General features: G+C 38.2%; 1 protein-coding gene across 2 annotated transcripts in view; it reads right to left on the bottom strand.

Annotated features, from left to right (window-relative positions):
* Positions 1 to 13,844, bottom strand: part of ambra1a (autophagy/beclin-1 regulator 1a) — an 84,498-nt gene that overhangs the window by 64,887 nt on the left and 5,767 nt on the right. For both annotated transcript variants that reach the window (XM_051114582.1, XM_051114583.1), the window contains exons 8-11: positions 8,804 to 8,890; positions 5,841 to 6,023; positions 4,210 to 4,284; positions 2,147 to 2,247 (exon numbers count right to left, since the gene is read on the bottom strand). In XM_051114582.1, the coding sequence (XP_050970539.1) occupies positions 2,147 to 2,247; positions 4,210 to 4,284; positions 5,841 to 6,023; positions 8,804 to 8,890 (446 nt within the window). The remainder of the gene's footprint in view (positions 1 to 2,146; positions 2,248 to 4,209; positions 4,285 to 5,840; positions 6,024 to 8,803; positions 8,891 to 13,844) is intronic.

The following is a 13,844-nucleotide window of genomic DNA, read 5'->3' as shown; positions in this document are numbered from 1 at the left end:
CGTAAGATGCAGGCGTAGCATAAGCTCCGATGAGAAGTGATGAAGTATCTCTGATATACACACCATATAGATAAAACAAGTTGCTGTAAACAAAACTAGCGGTAGCTAGGGATTACGCTTTATACAGTTGTAAATATGGACATTTTTGTAACAAAAGTGCATTGATTCCCTTCAGAGGCCTTTATTAACCCCCCGGAGCCACGTGGAGTACTTTTTATGATGTATGGATGGATTACAGAGAGCAAGAGAGAGTAAGAGAGAAATCCTGGACATGTGAGAGGTTATGTCTTAAATGTGTATGTGTATTTGCGCTCTGTGCTGTGGGGCTTGTATAAGTTTTTCTGAGAACAGTTAGAGAAGGAGAATGCTTGAAGAGGGGGAATGTGTGCTGGTAATTGCCTCAGTTTGGATATTTGCCCTGGGGTTCACAATAACAGTCCTCTCCTCTCATCTTAGAACAAGGGCCATTCATACCTCGTGGCTATGCAACCACCCTCTGCAACACAATATAACAGGAGTCCACAAAACAATCACTACCCATTACTGAACTTTAATCCCAAGAGTGATTACTGGATGTTGGGTAAAGTAATTCTCTATTTAAAAACGGAAAAGTTCAATATGATTAGTTCACCCCCAGTGCACTTGACAATTACAAAAAAACTAGATAAAGTACTGATTTAACAATAATTCACAGTTAATTTATGCACATAATTCATCTTGCCACAGAAAAATCTGACAGATGACTATAATAACTGTTCTAACACTGCCATGTACATGAATGTTGTTTAAATCACAGCCGCACAATATATTTTACCCCAAAATGAAAATTCTGTCATAGTTTACTGTACGTATTTTCTTCTGCAAATAATTTAGGGTCCAAACAAATTTTAGATTGCACTGATCTTTATTCTTTGGACAAGTAAACTAGAGTAAACTAAAAAAAAAAATAAGAGGAGAGGAGAGGAGAGGAGAGGAGAGGAGAGGAGAGGAGAGGAGAGGGACTGAACGATTGCCGCTCTGTAAAGTGAAGCCATGATGCTCTTTTCTGTGTGAGTTGGAGAGGGTTTGGAGAGGGGCATTTCTGAACCTCGTATCACACATTGCAATTAGTGTGGGCTGAAGATGCCTCTCTGTGTGGGAGAGAGAAAGAACGCTGGTGTGCAAAAGCGAAAAGCAGCTCTGTGGACATTTGTATTGTGATGCTGAATTGGTGCAGGATATGTAGGGAGTGGGATCTGTAAAGTAAGGGACATCCACCCTCACAAGCACTTAAAAGATGGATGAAAAAAATTGTAAAGCTGATGCCAAAAATAAGAGCTGTGCAAGTTGTTTTTTTCCTGATACCATAGTACACATCTAGTAATTTACTATTCATTCACAACATCTGTTTGATTCTTCCGCACTTCTGGAAGTTGTTGACTATATGTAGGAAAGATGTTCAGCGGCACATCCGATGCAGCTGGCAGCTGGCTTCAAGACAACTTTTTTTTTTTAAGTAACCCTGCAACAAGGGCGTACAGGTATATCAAGATATACCTTTTGAGACTATTTGGTGTTTAGAAAGTTGCTTTGAAGTACAGGAATAGGAAGTAAAAATAACTGGAAATACAAAACCATAGCTGTTTGTGTCAAGCAAGGGAGAAAACATGCATATTACAAGTTAGCTGAAGAAATGTTTCCGTAGCTAATACTTTGCTGATGTCACTGTAGCTACATATGATTAACATTGAAGGGGTAGCTCACTGAAAATGCGTTAATCTAAAGTCGTTTTGTATATAAACCAAAAAAAAGTAGTCAAAACAACTTGAGTGTATTGAGTGTCTTCTGAAACCTACAATAGCTTTGTGCTTATTATACACATTAAGGGCGACATGAGTGCGAACTGTGAACCGATGACGACAGATTTTTTTTTAGTTGAACTACCTCTTTTACGCAAAAACGCTAATATAACTGCTGTTAAAGAGCCCCGCTGAGAGCTCTACTAGCCAAAATAGAAGGACGAGTGGGCGAATTAGCACTCGTCATTGACCTGACACATGACATTATACAAACATTTTTGGGAAGTTTCATCCCTGACAAAGGCTTCAGTGAATACCCAGCCCATCTAATATTAGAAAACTCCTGTAGCTTTAGAGGGCGAACATACCTGCGAGGACCCTATTGACGGATGAGTGTGTTGCTAGGCCCGGCTGCCCTCGCTCATGGAAGATTCCAGCATACGGCAAAAACTCCGGCAGGAGGAACCGCCTGGGAGAGATGGGGTGAAACAGAGGCAGTGTGAGAGAGAATGACAGCACATGGGAACCCAAGATTTCAGTGTTTTGAGATTGTATAACATCAGCATCACATGCATATTTCACACAGAACGAAATTCCATAGTGTTCTATTACAAACTCAGTAAAAATATATCCAGTATGATGAATGAAATAAGAAAAATGCTGATTACAAAATCAATTATCAAGTATACTTCCAGCACAAAAATTTACAGACAATTTACTCACCCCCTTGTCATCCAAGATGTTCATGTCTTTCTTTCTTCAGTTGTAAAGAAATTATGCTTTTTGAAGAAAACTTTTCAGGAATTATCTCTGTATAGTGGACTTCTATGGTGCCTGCGAGTTTGAACTTCCTGAAAAGTTTTCCTCAAAAAACATAATTTCTTTACAACTGAAGAAAGAAAGACATGAACATCTTGGACAAAGGGGTGAGTAAATTATCTGTAAATTTTCGTTCTGGAAGTGAACTTCTTTAATTAGAGAGTATTGCACAAATTTTTAAATGTCTGATAATGAGATTACAGGGGACGTGTAATTGCATAATTTGCTTATGAGAAAAGTAATTGTGAAGAGTAATAAAAAGCTAAAACAATTGAAAATATTTTCCCAAAATATGTGTGCTACCTGTATGTTACAATTTTCACTTTTATTCAGTAAAGATGCATTAAATTGACCAAATGTGACAGTAAAGACAGTTACAAAAGATATCCGTTGCATAGTGTGAAACTTCTGTGAACTTTCTAGTCAACAAAAAGGCCGCAGGAACTTTACCCAGGAACTACGGACTTTGGGGTGGTACTCGGTGCGTTTCCACCACAGGAACCAAGATCTAAATAATGTCCCAGGTAAAAATGTGCAGTTTATTTATAAAGACAGCGCCTATTTGAAAATGTGCTTTACCGATTTCAGAGATGTGAGCTCCAGGAGATCACCAGGCTCATGTATCCCGCCAAGAGCAGCCTCAATTCAGCCAGTTCTTCCGATATTTGCCGCTGGCTATGATGTCTATGTATTGGTTAAACATGAGATAATTCACTTTGGGAAAATCTAACAGGTAATCTTTGGTCTCATGAATCTATCATTTGTTCCAGGTCATAAAGTTTTGGCTGATATATAAAGTCATGTTTATATATTTTGGCGAACTTGTGAAGTCAGAACTACCAAGGACACAATCTGAAATTTGCATACTTGGTTTTGAGAAACGGTCCTGGACTAGGAGAAGCACTTGCACGCAGTCCTACATCACCAGACTATTTGCCTAATCTTCATGGTACTTTAGACCGCGATGGAAACGCTGATTGCAACAGATCTGGGGAAAAAAGTTCCTGGGAAAAAGCTCCTAGGACAAATTGTTCCAGGTAATTTCAGTGGAAAAACAGCTAAAGAATCCTGAAGAAATTTACCATGGTTTCCACAAAAACATTAAGCAGCACAACTGTTTTCTAAATTGCTAATAGAGTAGACTAGCATAATGGCTTCTTTGCCAACACAGGAATAAATTACATTTTAAAATATATTCAAATAGAAAACAGTCATTTTAAATTACAACTATTTCCTAATATTACTGTTTTTATTAATATTACTATTGCACTGTTTTTAATCAAATAAATGCAGCCTTGTAGAGCATAAAACACATTTAAAAAAAAAAAAAAAACATACTAACCCGCAAACTTTCAGATTTATAATAATATATATTATTATTATTGAAATATTGCGTCATTTCTCTCACATCAACTATATTGGAATCAATTGTGAGTCAAGTTTCTTGTGTACATCTTGTGCCTGCACAGTGCTATTTGCATGACGCACAACACATTCTCAGATGGACGCTGCCCATGTAGGCAGCAGGCAGTGAGGCAGCTCACTAGGTTTTGGAACAGAGTTAGCATGTATTTCTGGTCTATTGGCATAAACAGACTATAAGTGTTCCTACCTGGGCACAAAGCGACCAAGCGAAGGGGCAGACATGCGTGCGTTCCGAGGAGCCCTATGTCTGCTTCCATTGTCCCTGTACACACACACACACACACACACAATAATCATTAGATCAAACATTAATTGCTTAAAGTCATCGCCTTTTGTAATTTTGGAAAATTAAGGCAAAGTGTGAATACTTAATAAATAAAACAACTGAAGTGCTTAAGCATTTCTACAATCACTTTTTAGCTGAATGCGGACTTCATTATGCTTACAAGGTAATAGTGGGAATGACTAATAAAGAATTGAAAGAAAAGAAGAAGTTTAAGAAAAAAAAATTTGGCATACATAAATATTAATATGAAGGCTAACTGAAAGAGTGATGGGTTTCATAAGTATTCTGATGAATATGGATCTGTAGTCCCAGACTGCAGTGAACGCTGAACTCTCCAGCCAGCGGGTGGAATTATTCATCAGCTCAGAGGAGGGCATCTAATCCGTGCCAAAAAAAGAAGGGAAAAAAAGAGAGAAAGAGAGGGGGAGAAGAGCTGCGTGGTTTGGAGAGGAGAGAAACACTGATATTCAACTAGTGGAGGGGTTGGATGAAGGGAAAGAGAGACAGTTTTTGGAGCACTAATGGTTTCATAAAAGGACCAATGACTGAAGCCCTGAGCACAGACTAGCTGGCTGCTTCCAAAAACACATTTGCAAACAAATTAAAAGAGCGTTTGGAAATTAAAAATATGTGTATGGACTTCATAACAGTTCCCAAGTAGTATTGCTTAAAAACCAGAGTATTGCTCAGGTTTTTAAGCATCTAATAACGAGATTGCAAGGGAAGTGTCATTTCATAATTTGCTTATGGGAAAAAAACTGCAATGGTAAAAAAAGAAAGAAAGAAATTCAAAAAATCTTATTTTTCAGCGTGCCCCATCTGTCTTTGCAAAATCTTATCCAATGTCTTAACAGGCATCTGTCATACAAACACAGCCTGTATCCCACTACTCACATATCCCAGAGGCTTCTATTTCATTAAAGCTCATTATAATCATTACACTTAATTTACATTGTACTTAATAATATATATTAATGTATTCACTAGCTCGCTAGCTTGACCAAGGTTTGTTCCTTATCTGTTTGAACGCAGTGTGTGATTTTTCCTTGTCATTGCTGCCTTTGTTTTGATCAGGCTTTTAAGGCACTATTCTTACTAGTAAACCTGCTTTAAAATAATGTGTTTTTTTGAAAAACACAACAGATAAGAGGAAAAAATCTTCTCTCATTTAATTTCACAGTTGTCCAGGAGATGAGGAAAAAAGCAGCAAGCTCAAAGCAGTACATTACTACATCCCATCGGAATCAGTCAAAGTGCATTTCAAGCCAAGGCTAACGCTAATGCCAAGTTCTATAAGAAGAGATGCCACGGGCAACTCTGGTAAAATTGTTGGCAAGCTCAGTAAGTCAGCTGAAAAGCTGAAATGATAACATTCTGGGATTCAGAGTCTGCCTTGTATGTTTGTTGGGTTGCCTAGCAACAAAACAGGGAAATAAAACCATAGAGATTTTCACGAGCGGATGAGAGCAGGTAAGAATGCAGAAACAATCACCTGGCACAGGCTTTGTGTGTCTGTGTTATTGTTTACTTACTCAAACTCCTCAAAGTCAACTTCACTGTTCTCCAAGCTGGGGGCAGGACCAGGGGAGAGGCTGCTGGGATTAGAGGACAGGGGTCGGGGTCTGCTGGGGGGACGGAGAGAGCGTTGGCGAATGCTGTCACGCCGAGACAGATACTGGATCATACGCTGTGCGTAATATGCTGCAGGGGACAACCTACACACACACACACACACCACAGAGAGAACCCATAATGATGTTAGATATTTGCTAGGCAACATACCAATTAAGTCATGTTACTGTATTGACGTACTACTCAAATAAATACATGTACTAAGAGATGCACTGACAGACAATATGTGTGCCAACATTACCAATACTGATACTTTAGCATCTTAAAGATATAGTTCACCTTAAAATGAAAATTATGTCATTAATTACTCACTCTAATTTCGTTCCAAACCCGTAAGACCTTCATTCATCTTTGGAACACAACATGCAGATATTTTTGATGAAACCGAGAGCTTTCTGACCCAAGTTCAAGGCCCAGAAAGATAGTAAGGATGTTAAAATCGTAATATTAATTGTTAAAATAGTCCACGTGACATCAGTGGTTCAACCTTAATTTTCAAAAGTAATGAGAATACTTTGTTGCACAAAGAAAACAAAACTTACAACTTTATTCAATAATTTCTTCTGTTCCATGTCATTTTTCAACAAGTGTTCATGAGACTAACACAACACTTGTGTGTGGTGCTGCTGATGCAAGCGTGCTGACGTAGAACCCAGATGTCAAGCACCTTGTTTACAAGCAGAAGACAATGCACAACATATCTGAAGATATCAACAGAGAGGATGACTAAGAGAGATGAATTTTCTACGTCAAAACACTGCCTCCTGCTTCAGCAGCACCACACGCATCGTGTTACTCTCGTAAACATCCATCGAAGACTGACACGGAAGAGAAGAAATTGTTGAATAAAGTTGTTATTTTTGTTTTCTTTGTGCACAAAAAGTATTCTGGTAGCTTTTAACATTACAGTTAAATCACTAATGTCATATGGACTACTTTATCGATGTTCTTACTACTTTTCTGAACCTTGAAAGTGGTAGCTGCTTTGCTGTCTATGCAGGGTCAGAAAGCTCTCAGATTTCATCAAAAATATCTTAATTTGTGTTCCGAAGATGAACAAAGTTTGAAACGACATGAGGGTGAGTAACTGATGACAGAATATTAATTTTGGGTGAACTATGCCTTTAAACTTTAACTACAGCTATAATTTACACTTATAATATTGTTTTTGTGTTGAATGCATATTATTTGTACAAAGTGTCTGTTGAGTACACAAATGCAATAGCCAATTAGAGATGGTTAATGTTTAATTCATGAAACATAGACAAACAAATCCAAAAGACTGACGTATAAGTGGTCTGATTCACAAAAAGACAAGTTGTGTTTCACTTCCGTTCGCTAAATTAGTGACATTTTCATGTGTGTAACCATCTGCCCTTTTCCACCCAGACAGAAACCTCCTCTAAAATCTTCTGTTTTTAAACAAATTTTATGCATAGTTTTTATATATGTGACCCTGGGCCACAAAACCAGTCAGTAGTTTTAAAAAAAATAAACAAATAAGCTTTTCATTGATGTATGGTTTGTTAGGATAGGACAATATTTGGCCGAGATACAACTATTTGAAAATCTTGAATCTGAGGGTGCAAAAAAATCAAAATACTGAGAAAATCGCCTTTAAAGTTGTGCAAATTAAGTTCTTAGCAATGCATATTACTAATCAAAAATTAAGTTTTGATACATTTACAGTAAAAAATTTACAAAATAACTTTACAAAATCAGCTACTGCTACAAGTATACCCATGCTACTTAAGACTGGTTTTGTGGTCCAGAGTCACATATACTTAATACAACATTTTGTATCCACTCATTGAAAGCTGCATCTATTCTCATTTAATTCAGCCGCAGAGACACTAGTTAGCATTTCGGCAGAAGGACTCGCTGAATGAAGCCCTCAAAACTAAAATCCTTTGTGCGGTTTAGACAGGAAGAGCATCTGGAGTTTCATTCTGTTTTGGACTAGTTGAGCAAGGACATCTGCCACCAGCTTGGAACAGATGAGCTTAATACTACTAATACTATAAGACAAACAGAGCTAAACTCCAAATAAACCCCAGGGTGTGACAATGGTCACACATCCTCACCAGTCACAAAGAGAATTACTGTAATTATGAATCAAACGAAACCGAATATTTTCCCCCACAAACACACACACACACACACACACACACAATTGCAGGGACAGAAACTTGGCAGAACTTTTTAGAGCTCTAAGGAACTGAGAATCAGCCAAATCAGTGACAGTCTGTCTGGAAGAGCCTAAACACACAATGCGCGCACACACAGTTTATCAGCATGTGTTTGAGGACGTGTTTTAGGCCAATATACAGAGAGAGAGAGAGAGAGAGAGAGATCTGGGAAACAACCATGTCATATAGCGCCAATTACTTGTGGCTCTGAATGTGTTGGAGTCAGAGCATCCCTCTGCTCGGATGGCTTCTAACACCAGGTACATTCTGCTCAGGGGGAAATGAGTCTGTTGTGGTAATTCACAGGTTAGAGTTGTGCGTCAGCCTGTGTGTTTGTGCGAACCTGCCAGCGGGAGTCCGTGCTAACAATCTGTCTTGATCCCAGACCACAGCTGATTCCCCAGAGCTCAACAATGACTCACTAGCCATGAACTCACTTTATTATGAGCCTCGCTCATGGAGTCAGAGGATGCTGACAGGCTATGTGTGTGCGCGTTTGAATTAGGGGGACATTGGGGTGCTGGCAGGGCTGAAATGTCACACCGCTGTCCGGCCGCGTGACACACACTCTTCCTCATTACCTAGACCTCACCGGCCAAGTGGCATGACCATGAAATGCAGTCCACACAACACTCACACCCACAAACATACACATCACACACACAATGAATCACCTGGCCGGATCGGGATAGATGGGGTGGTCTCGTGATCCAGAGACGTCATATCTGGAAAGAGACATCATGGACGACTCCAGCAGCCTCCTACAAAACAGAATCACACAGCTTTGCATGTATTTGAACTGTGAAGAATCTCTTGACAGGATGTCACACAAAGAAGAGGAAGACACAGTTTCCTCCAATTTCCACGAAGCTGTTTCTACAGTAACACTCCCCACCACGGGCCATCACAATCATTAAAAATCTCATTAAACTGCACAAGGACATTAGTATGCTCATTACCGACTGTTATGCGAAGGCTAAATGAATGTAATGTGTAAGTAATGATGTGCGCTCTGCCAGCATTGGCTAGGAATTGGTTAATAACCCGTTAAATTGGGGCATTTGTTAAGTTTGAGTTTGTACTATTCCTCATACAACAAAGAGTTGCTGAAGGCCATTAAAAGACGAGACCGAGCCCTGCGGACAAAAACACGCTGTCTCCGACTGGCAGGGCACAAAGCTGGATGGACAGTTGTGCAGCGAGCAGGGCATTTCTATTCAGCATGAGTCAGTGTGATGTGTGTGTATGTGAATGTTTTTGGTGTGGGTGTGCTCAGTTCTTCATTAGAATGCCATCTTCTGCCCTTTGACTCACAGCAAAAACAGAACGGATCGATTCTGACTCCTTTTCACACATTTGCTTTGTTTGCTCCTTTTGACTCTTAAAGATCAAGATCTGCATTTTAACAGAGATGAAGCAAACAATGCTCTTTAAAAACCCACAAAATATTTCTGAAACGTACTGTTTTGCTAATGTTGGCTGTATTTTTAACTCGTTTTGTCTACGGTCACCTTTAGAAGTAGCACGTGTAGCACGATTTGACACTACAGTATTAAGACCTTTTCATTTTTAATTTTTATTCTGCATCTATGAGGCAGCTGTTATTAATTAAACGACTTTTGTTTATTTTACAGTGAACAAGTTGCTCTTGTTTCAGGTACAACACTATCAGGTAGTGGGAAGACTTCGTTCTGAAACTTTGCTCCATGCTCAAGCTGTGAGTCAGTAACACTGAACTGGAGCGAGACTCATGGGAGAACGTCAAATGACATGAGTATTAGTTCTTGTTGCACTTCTGCATAAGTGAAGTGTGATACTGTTTTCTGTTGCACAGCATTGGCCTTAAAACACAGCCAAATCACAGCACAGCCGTACACATGGGACAGGCTGTTCGGTGACATGAAAAGAGGAGGACTGTGTATTAGAGTGCAAGTACATCATCAGAATAAAGGCCCATAGGCCACTCAGTGATGAAGACCTGTGTGCAAAGTTACCGCCACATACGCACAGTGTGATGAGCTACTACCCCCCCAATGGACTGTAGCTGGCATTGCAGGAACCCTTGAGGGGAGTAATCTGCAAAGATTGTCCCACATTTTAGGGCAGATTTCTTACAAAATTGCCAATGTGATGAACTTGTGACTCAACTTAGAAAAGTGGGTCAGTTAACTTAGCTGCAGCACCTAACAAAATCAGACTTCACTTTATGAGCCAAATGACCTAGGGTTTGCATGCCTACTTATTTTAGTGAGTCAACTGTGACAGTTTGGAGAAACAGTTAAATACTAGGCTGCGAGAAAATGTTTACCTTAAACGACTCAACTAGACACAGTGCAGCATCAGCAGTCCGACCCAGGGTTTATACAGACATTACCAAAAAAAAAAATGGGGGACTAGTTTTACAGGGCTTTAAACAATAGACTGTTTCCTTAAAGGGATAGTTTACCCCAAAATACTCATGTCGTTCCAAACCCGTAAGACCTTCGTTCATCTTCGCAACACAAATTAAGATATTTTAAATTTTTATTTTTTAAATCTCACATGGACTATTTTATTGAGGTCCTTACTAACTTGAATGTGGTAGTTGTGTTGCTGTCTATGCAGGATCAGAAAGCTCTCAGATCTTAATAAATATCTTAATTTGTGTTCTGAAGATGAACAAAGGTCTTACGGGTTTGGAACGACATGAGGATGAGTAATTAATGACAGAATTATCATTTTTGGGTGAACTATCCTTTTAACTGGTGATGCGCAAACAAAATCTGTGTCTTAAGCATAAAAGTAATATTGTAGACTAGCAACTCACTCTTTCTACATCTGCCAACAAGAATTTTTTTTAATATTTCACAATATTACTGTTTTTACTGTATTTTTTGATCAATAAATGTCTAAGAGAATAAAAGTATAAAAATATACGTAAGTACACAAAGTATATATAAAAGTATATACAATGGAGGTCAAAAGCTTACATACAACTTGCAGAATCTGCAAAATGTTAATTGTTTGACCAAAATAAGAGGGATCAAACAAAAGGCATGTTATTTTTCATTTAGTACTGACCAAAATAAGATATTTCACATGAAAGATGTTTACATATCCACAGCTGTTTTTTGTTTGTTTGTTTGCTTGTTTTTAGTGATAGTTGTTCATGGGTCCCTTGCTTGTCCTGCTCAAAGCTGTGGGTCAGTAACACTGAACTGGAGCGGGACTCATGGGAGAACGTCAAATGACATGAGTATTAATTCTTGTTGCACTTCTGCATAATTAAAGTGTGATACTGTTTTTTTTGTTGCACAGCATTGGCCTTAAAACACAGCCAGACCAGTTAAATTGCTCGCTGTTCTTCAGAAAAAATCCTTCAGGTCCAACAAATTCTTTGTGTTTTCAGCATTTTTGTATATTTTAGCCCTTTCCAACAATGACTGTATGATTTTGAGATCCATATTTTCACACTGAGGACAACTGAGGGACTCATATGCAACTATTGCAGGAGGTTCAAACACTCACTGATGCTCCAGAAGGAAAAACTACGCATTATGACCCAGGGGTGTAAACTTCTGAACAGAATGAAGATGTGTACATTTTTCTTATTTTGCCTAAATATCATTTTTTTTCATTTAATAATGCTCTTCAGAAGCTACAGAAGATACTTGTTCCTAGAAGACAAAAAAAAAAAAAAAGTTACATTTACCCTGATCTTCAAATTCAAACTTTTCAACCAAAAACAAACAAGGGACCCATGAACAACTATCACTAAACCAAAAAAGAAAAACAGCTGTAGATCATTCAGGTAACAACACAGCATTAAGAATCAAGCGTATGTAAACTTTTGAACAGGGTCATTTTTATAAATTCAACTATTATTTCTCTTGTGGACTAAATATCTTATTTGGGTCAGTACTAAACAAAAAATAACATGCATTTTGTATAATCCCTCTTATTTTGGTAAAATAATTAACATTTTGATTCTGCAAGGTGTATGTAAACATTTGCCCTTAATTAAATTAAACTCAACTAAATTCAAGCACTGTCAACACTTCAAGGACCTGGTGTCCCTTACAGCTGAGATCACAAGAGTGAGAAATGAAAGCTCACAAATCTTGAATGACACATTCATTCTGCTTGTGTTGCTATGAACAGCATAAATACAACAAACATGTTCCTTTCACTTACAGTTCCTGTCAGTATCTTGCAGATACTTTCATTTGTTATAGGGGTCTTAAAGCAGTTCAGAGTGATATTTTGACTTGCATGTGAAGGCTCAAAAAGGAATGCAGACAACTTCAGAAGTCCACCATTCATTTCACTTTTGACACGCTTGGTGAACACAAGAAGCTCTTGCAAAATCACATAAATCCAAATATAAAAACAATGACATGCAAATACACTGTCCTCTTTCTGTGCAATTTCTTTCTAGTGAGATGTATAATTTTTGTAGCAAAATGCAAAAAGCACTTTGTCACCTCACTCACTTTTTAATGTTTATTCATCTATGCTGTGGGGAAGTGACAGTGTTGATATGCAGATAAGCACCTCATTAATACTAGGCCCAGCTCCGGATGCACACGGGCTAATAGAGTGCACACAGACAGGCACAAGGTCAGATCAAGCTGATTTCCTTGTCAGACACTTTTCTTTGAAACCCAAACAAGGTTCCTGATCATTTTACTCTAATAACAGTTTAGAGGCACATTGCAGTGTGGACTGCTTTTTGAGCCCATCACTATATAATATAGGCTTTGCAAAGAGGCTACTATTAATGAATAAGAAAGTTAAAAATTATATTTAACATGACATCAAACTCACAGCTGGTGTGTTAGCACCAAAGCGCCTCACTCAGAGCGGTTTCTCATTTCCTATGCAAAACATTTTCAGCTGCTGTGCCTTGAGAAACAATCTCTTCACATGTGAAATGAGTAACAGTGCTTTGCTACATTCACATACAGACTTCAGGTATGCTGTCAGGTCCACTGCCAACACCATCTTGGATCAGGACAGGATCACAAAAAAAAAAATCCACACTGCAACCCACTCTTTATTAGGTGATATTTAGATACAGAATTTAAAGGGATAGTTCACCCAAAAATGAAAAATCTGTCATCAATTACTCACCCTCACGTCGTTCCAAACATGTAAGACCTTTGTTCATCGTCAGAACACAAATTAAAATATTTTTGATGAAATCTGAGAGCTTTCTGATCCTGCACAGACAGCAATGCAACTACCACGTTCAAGGTCCAGAAAGGTAGTAAGGACATTTGTTGTTTGTTGTTATTTGTTTCTTTGCACACAAAAAGTAAAAATTCATAAAATTAAGGTTAAACCACTGATGTCACATTGACGTTTTTAACTATGTCATTACTACCTCTCTAGGCCTTGAACATGGTAGTTGTGTTGCTATCATGCAGGGACAGAAAGCTCTAGGATTTCATCAAAAATATCTAAATTTGTGTTCCGAAGATAAAGTAAGGTCTTACAGGTTTGGAACGACATTAAGGTGTGTAATTAACGACAGAATTTTCTTTTTAGGTGAACTAATCCTTTAATAGTCTACAATAGTTCAGTACATCAAAAAAACAAACAAAAAAAACAAGTAGGTTTAATTATGTAATTTATAATAATGCTTTAAAAATATTTTAAATGTAATTTATTCCTGAGATGGCAAAGCTAAATTTTCAGCAGCCATTACTTCTGTCTTGCACATGACCCTTAAGA

The sequence above is a fragment of the Labeo rohita genome, chromosome 7, assembly GCF_022985175.1.
Source record: "Labeo rohita strain BAU-BD-2019 chromosome 7, IGBB_LRoh.1.0, whole genome shotgun sequence".
Classification (NCBI taxonomy): Eukaryota; Metazoa; Chordata; class Actinopteri; order Cypriniformes; family Cyprinidae; genus Labeo; species Labeo rohita.
Note: the sequence above shows the minus strand (reverse complement) of the source record. Positions and strands in the feature narration are given on the sequence as shown.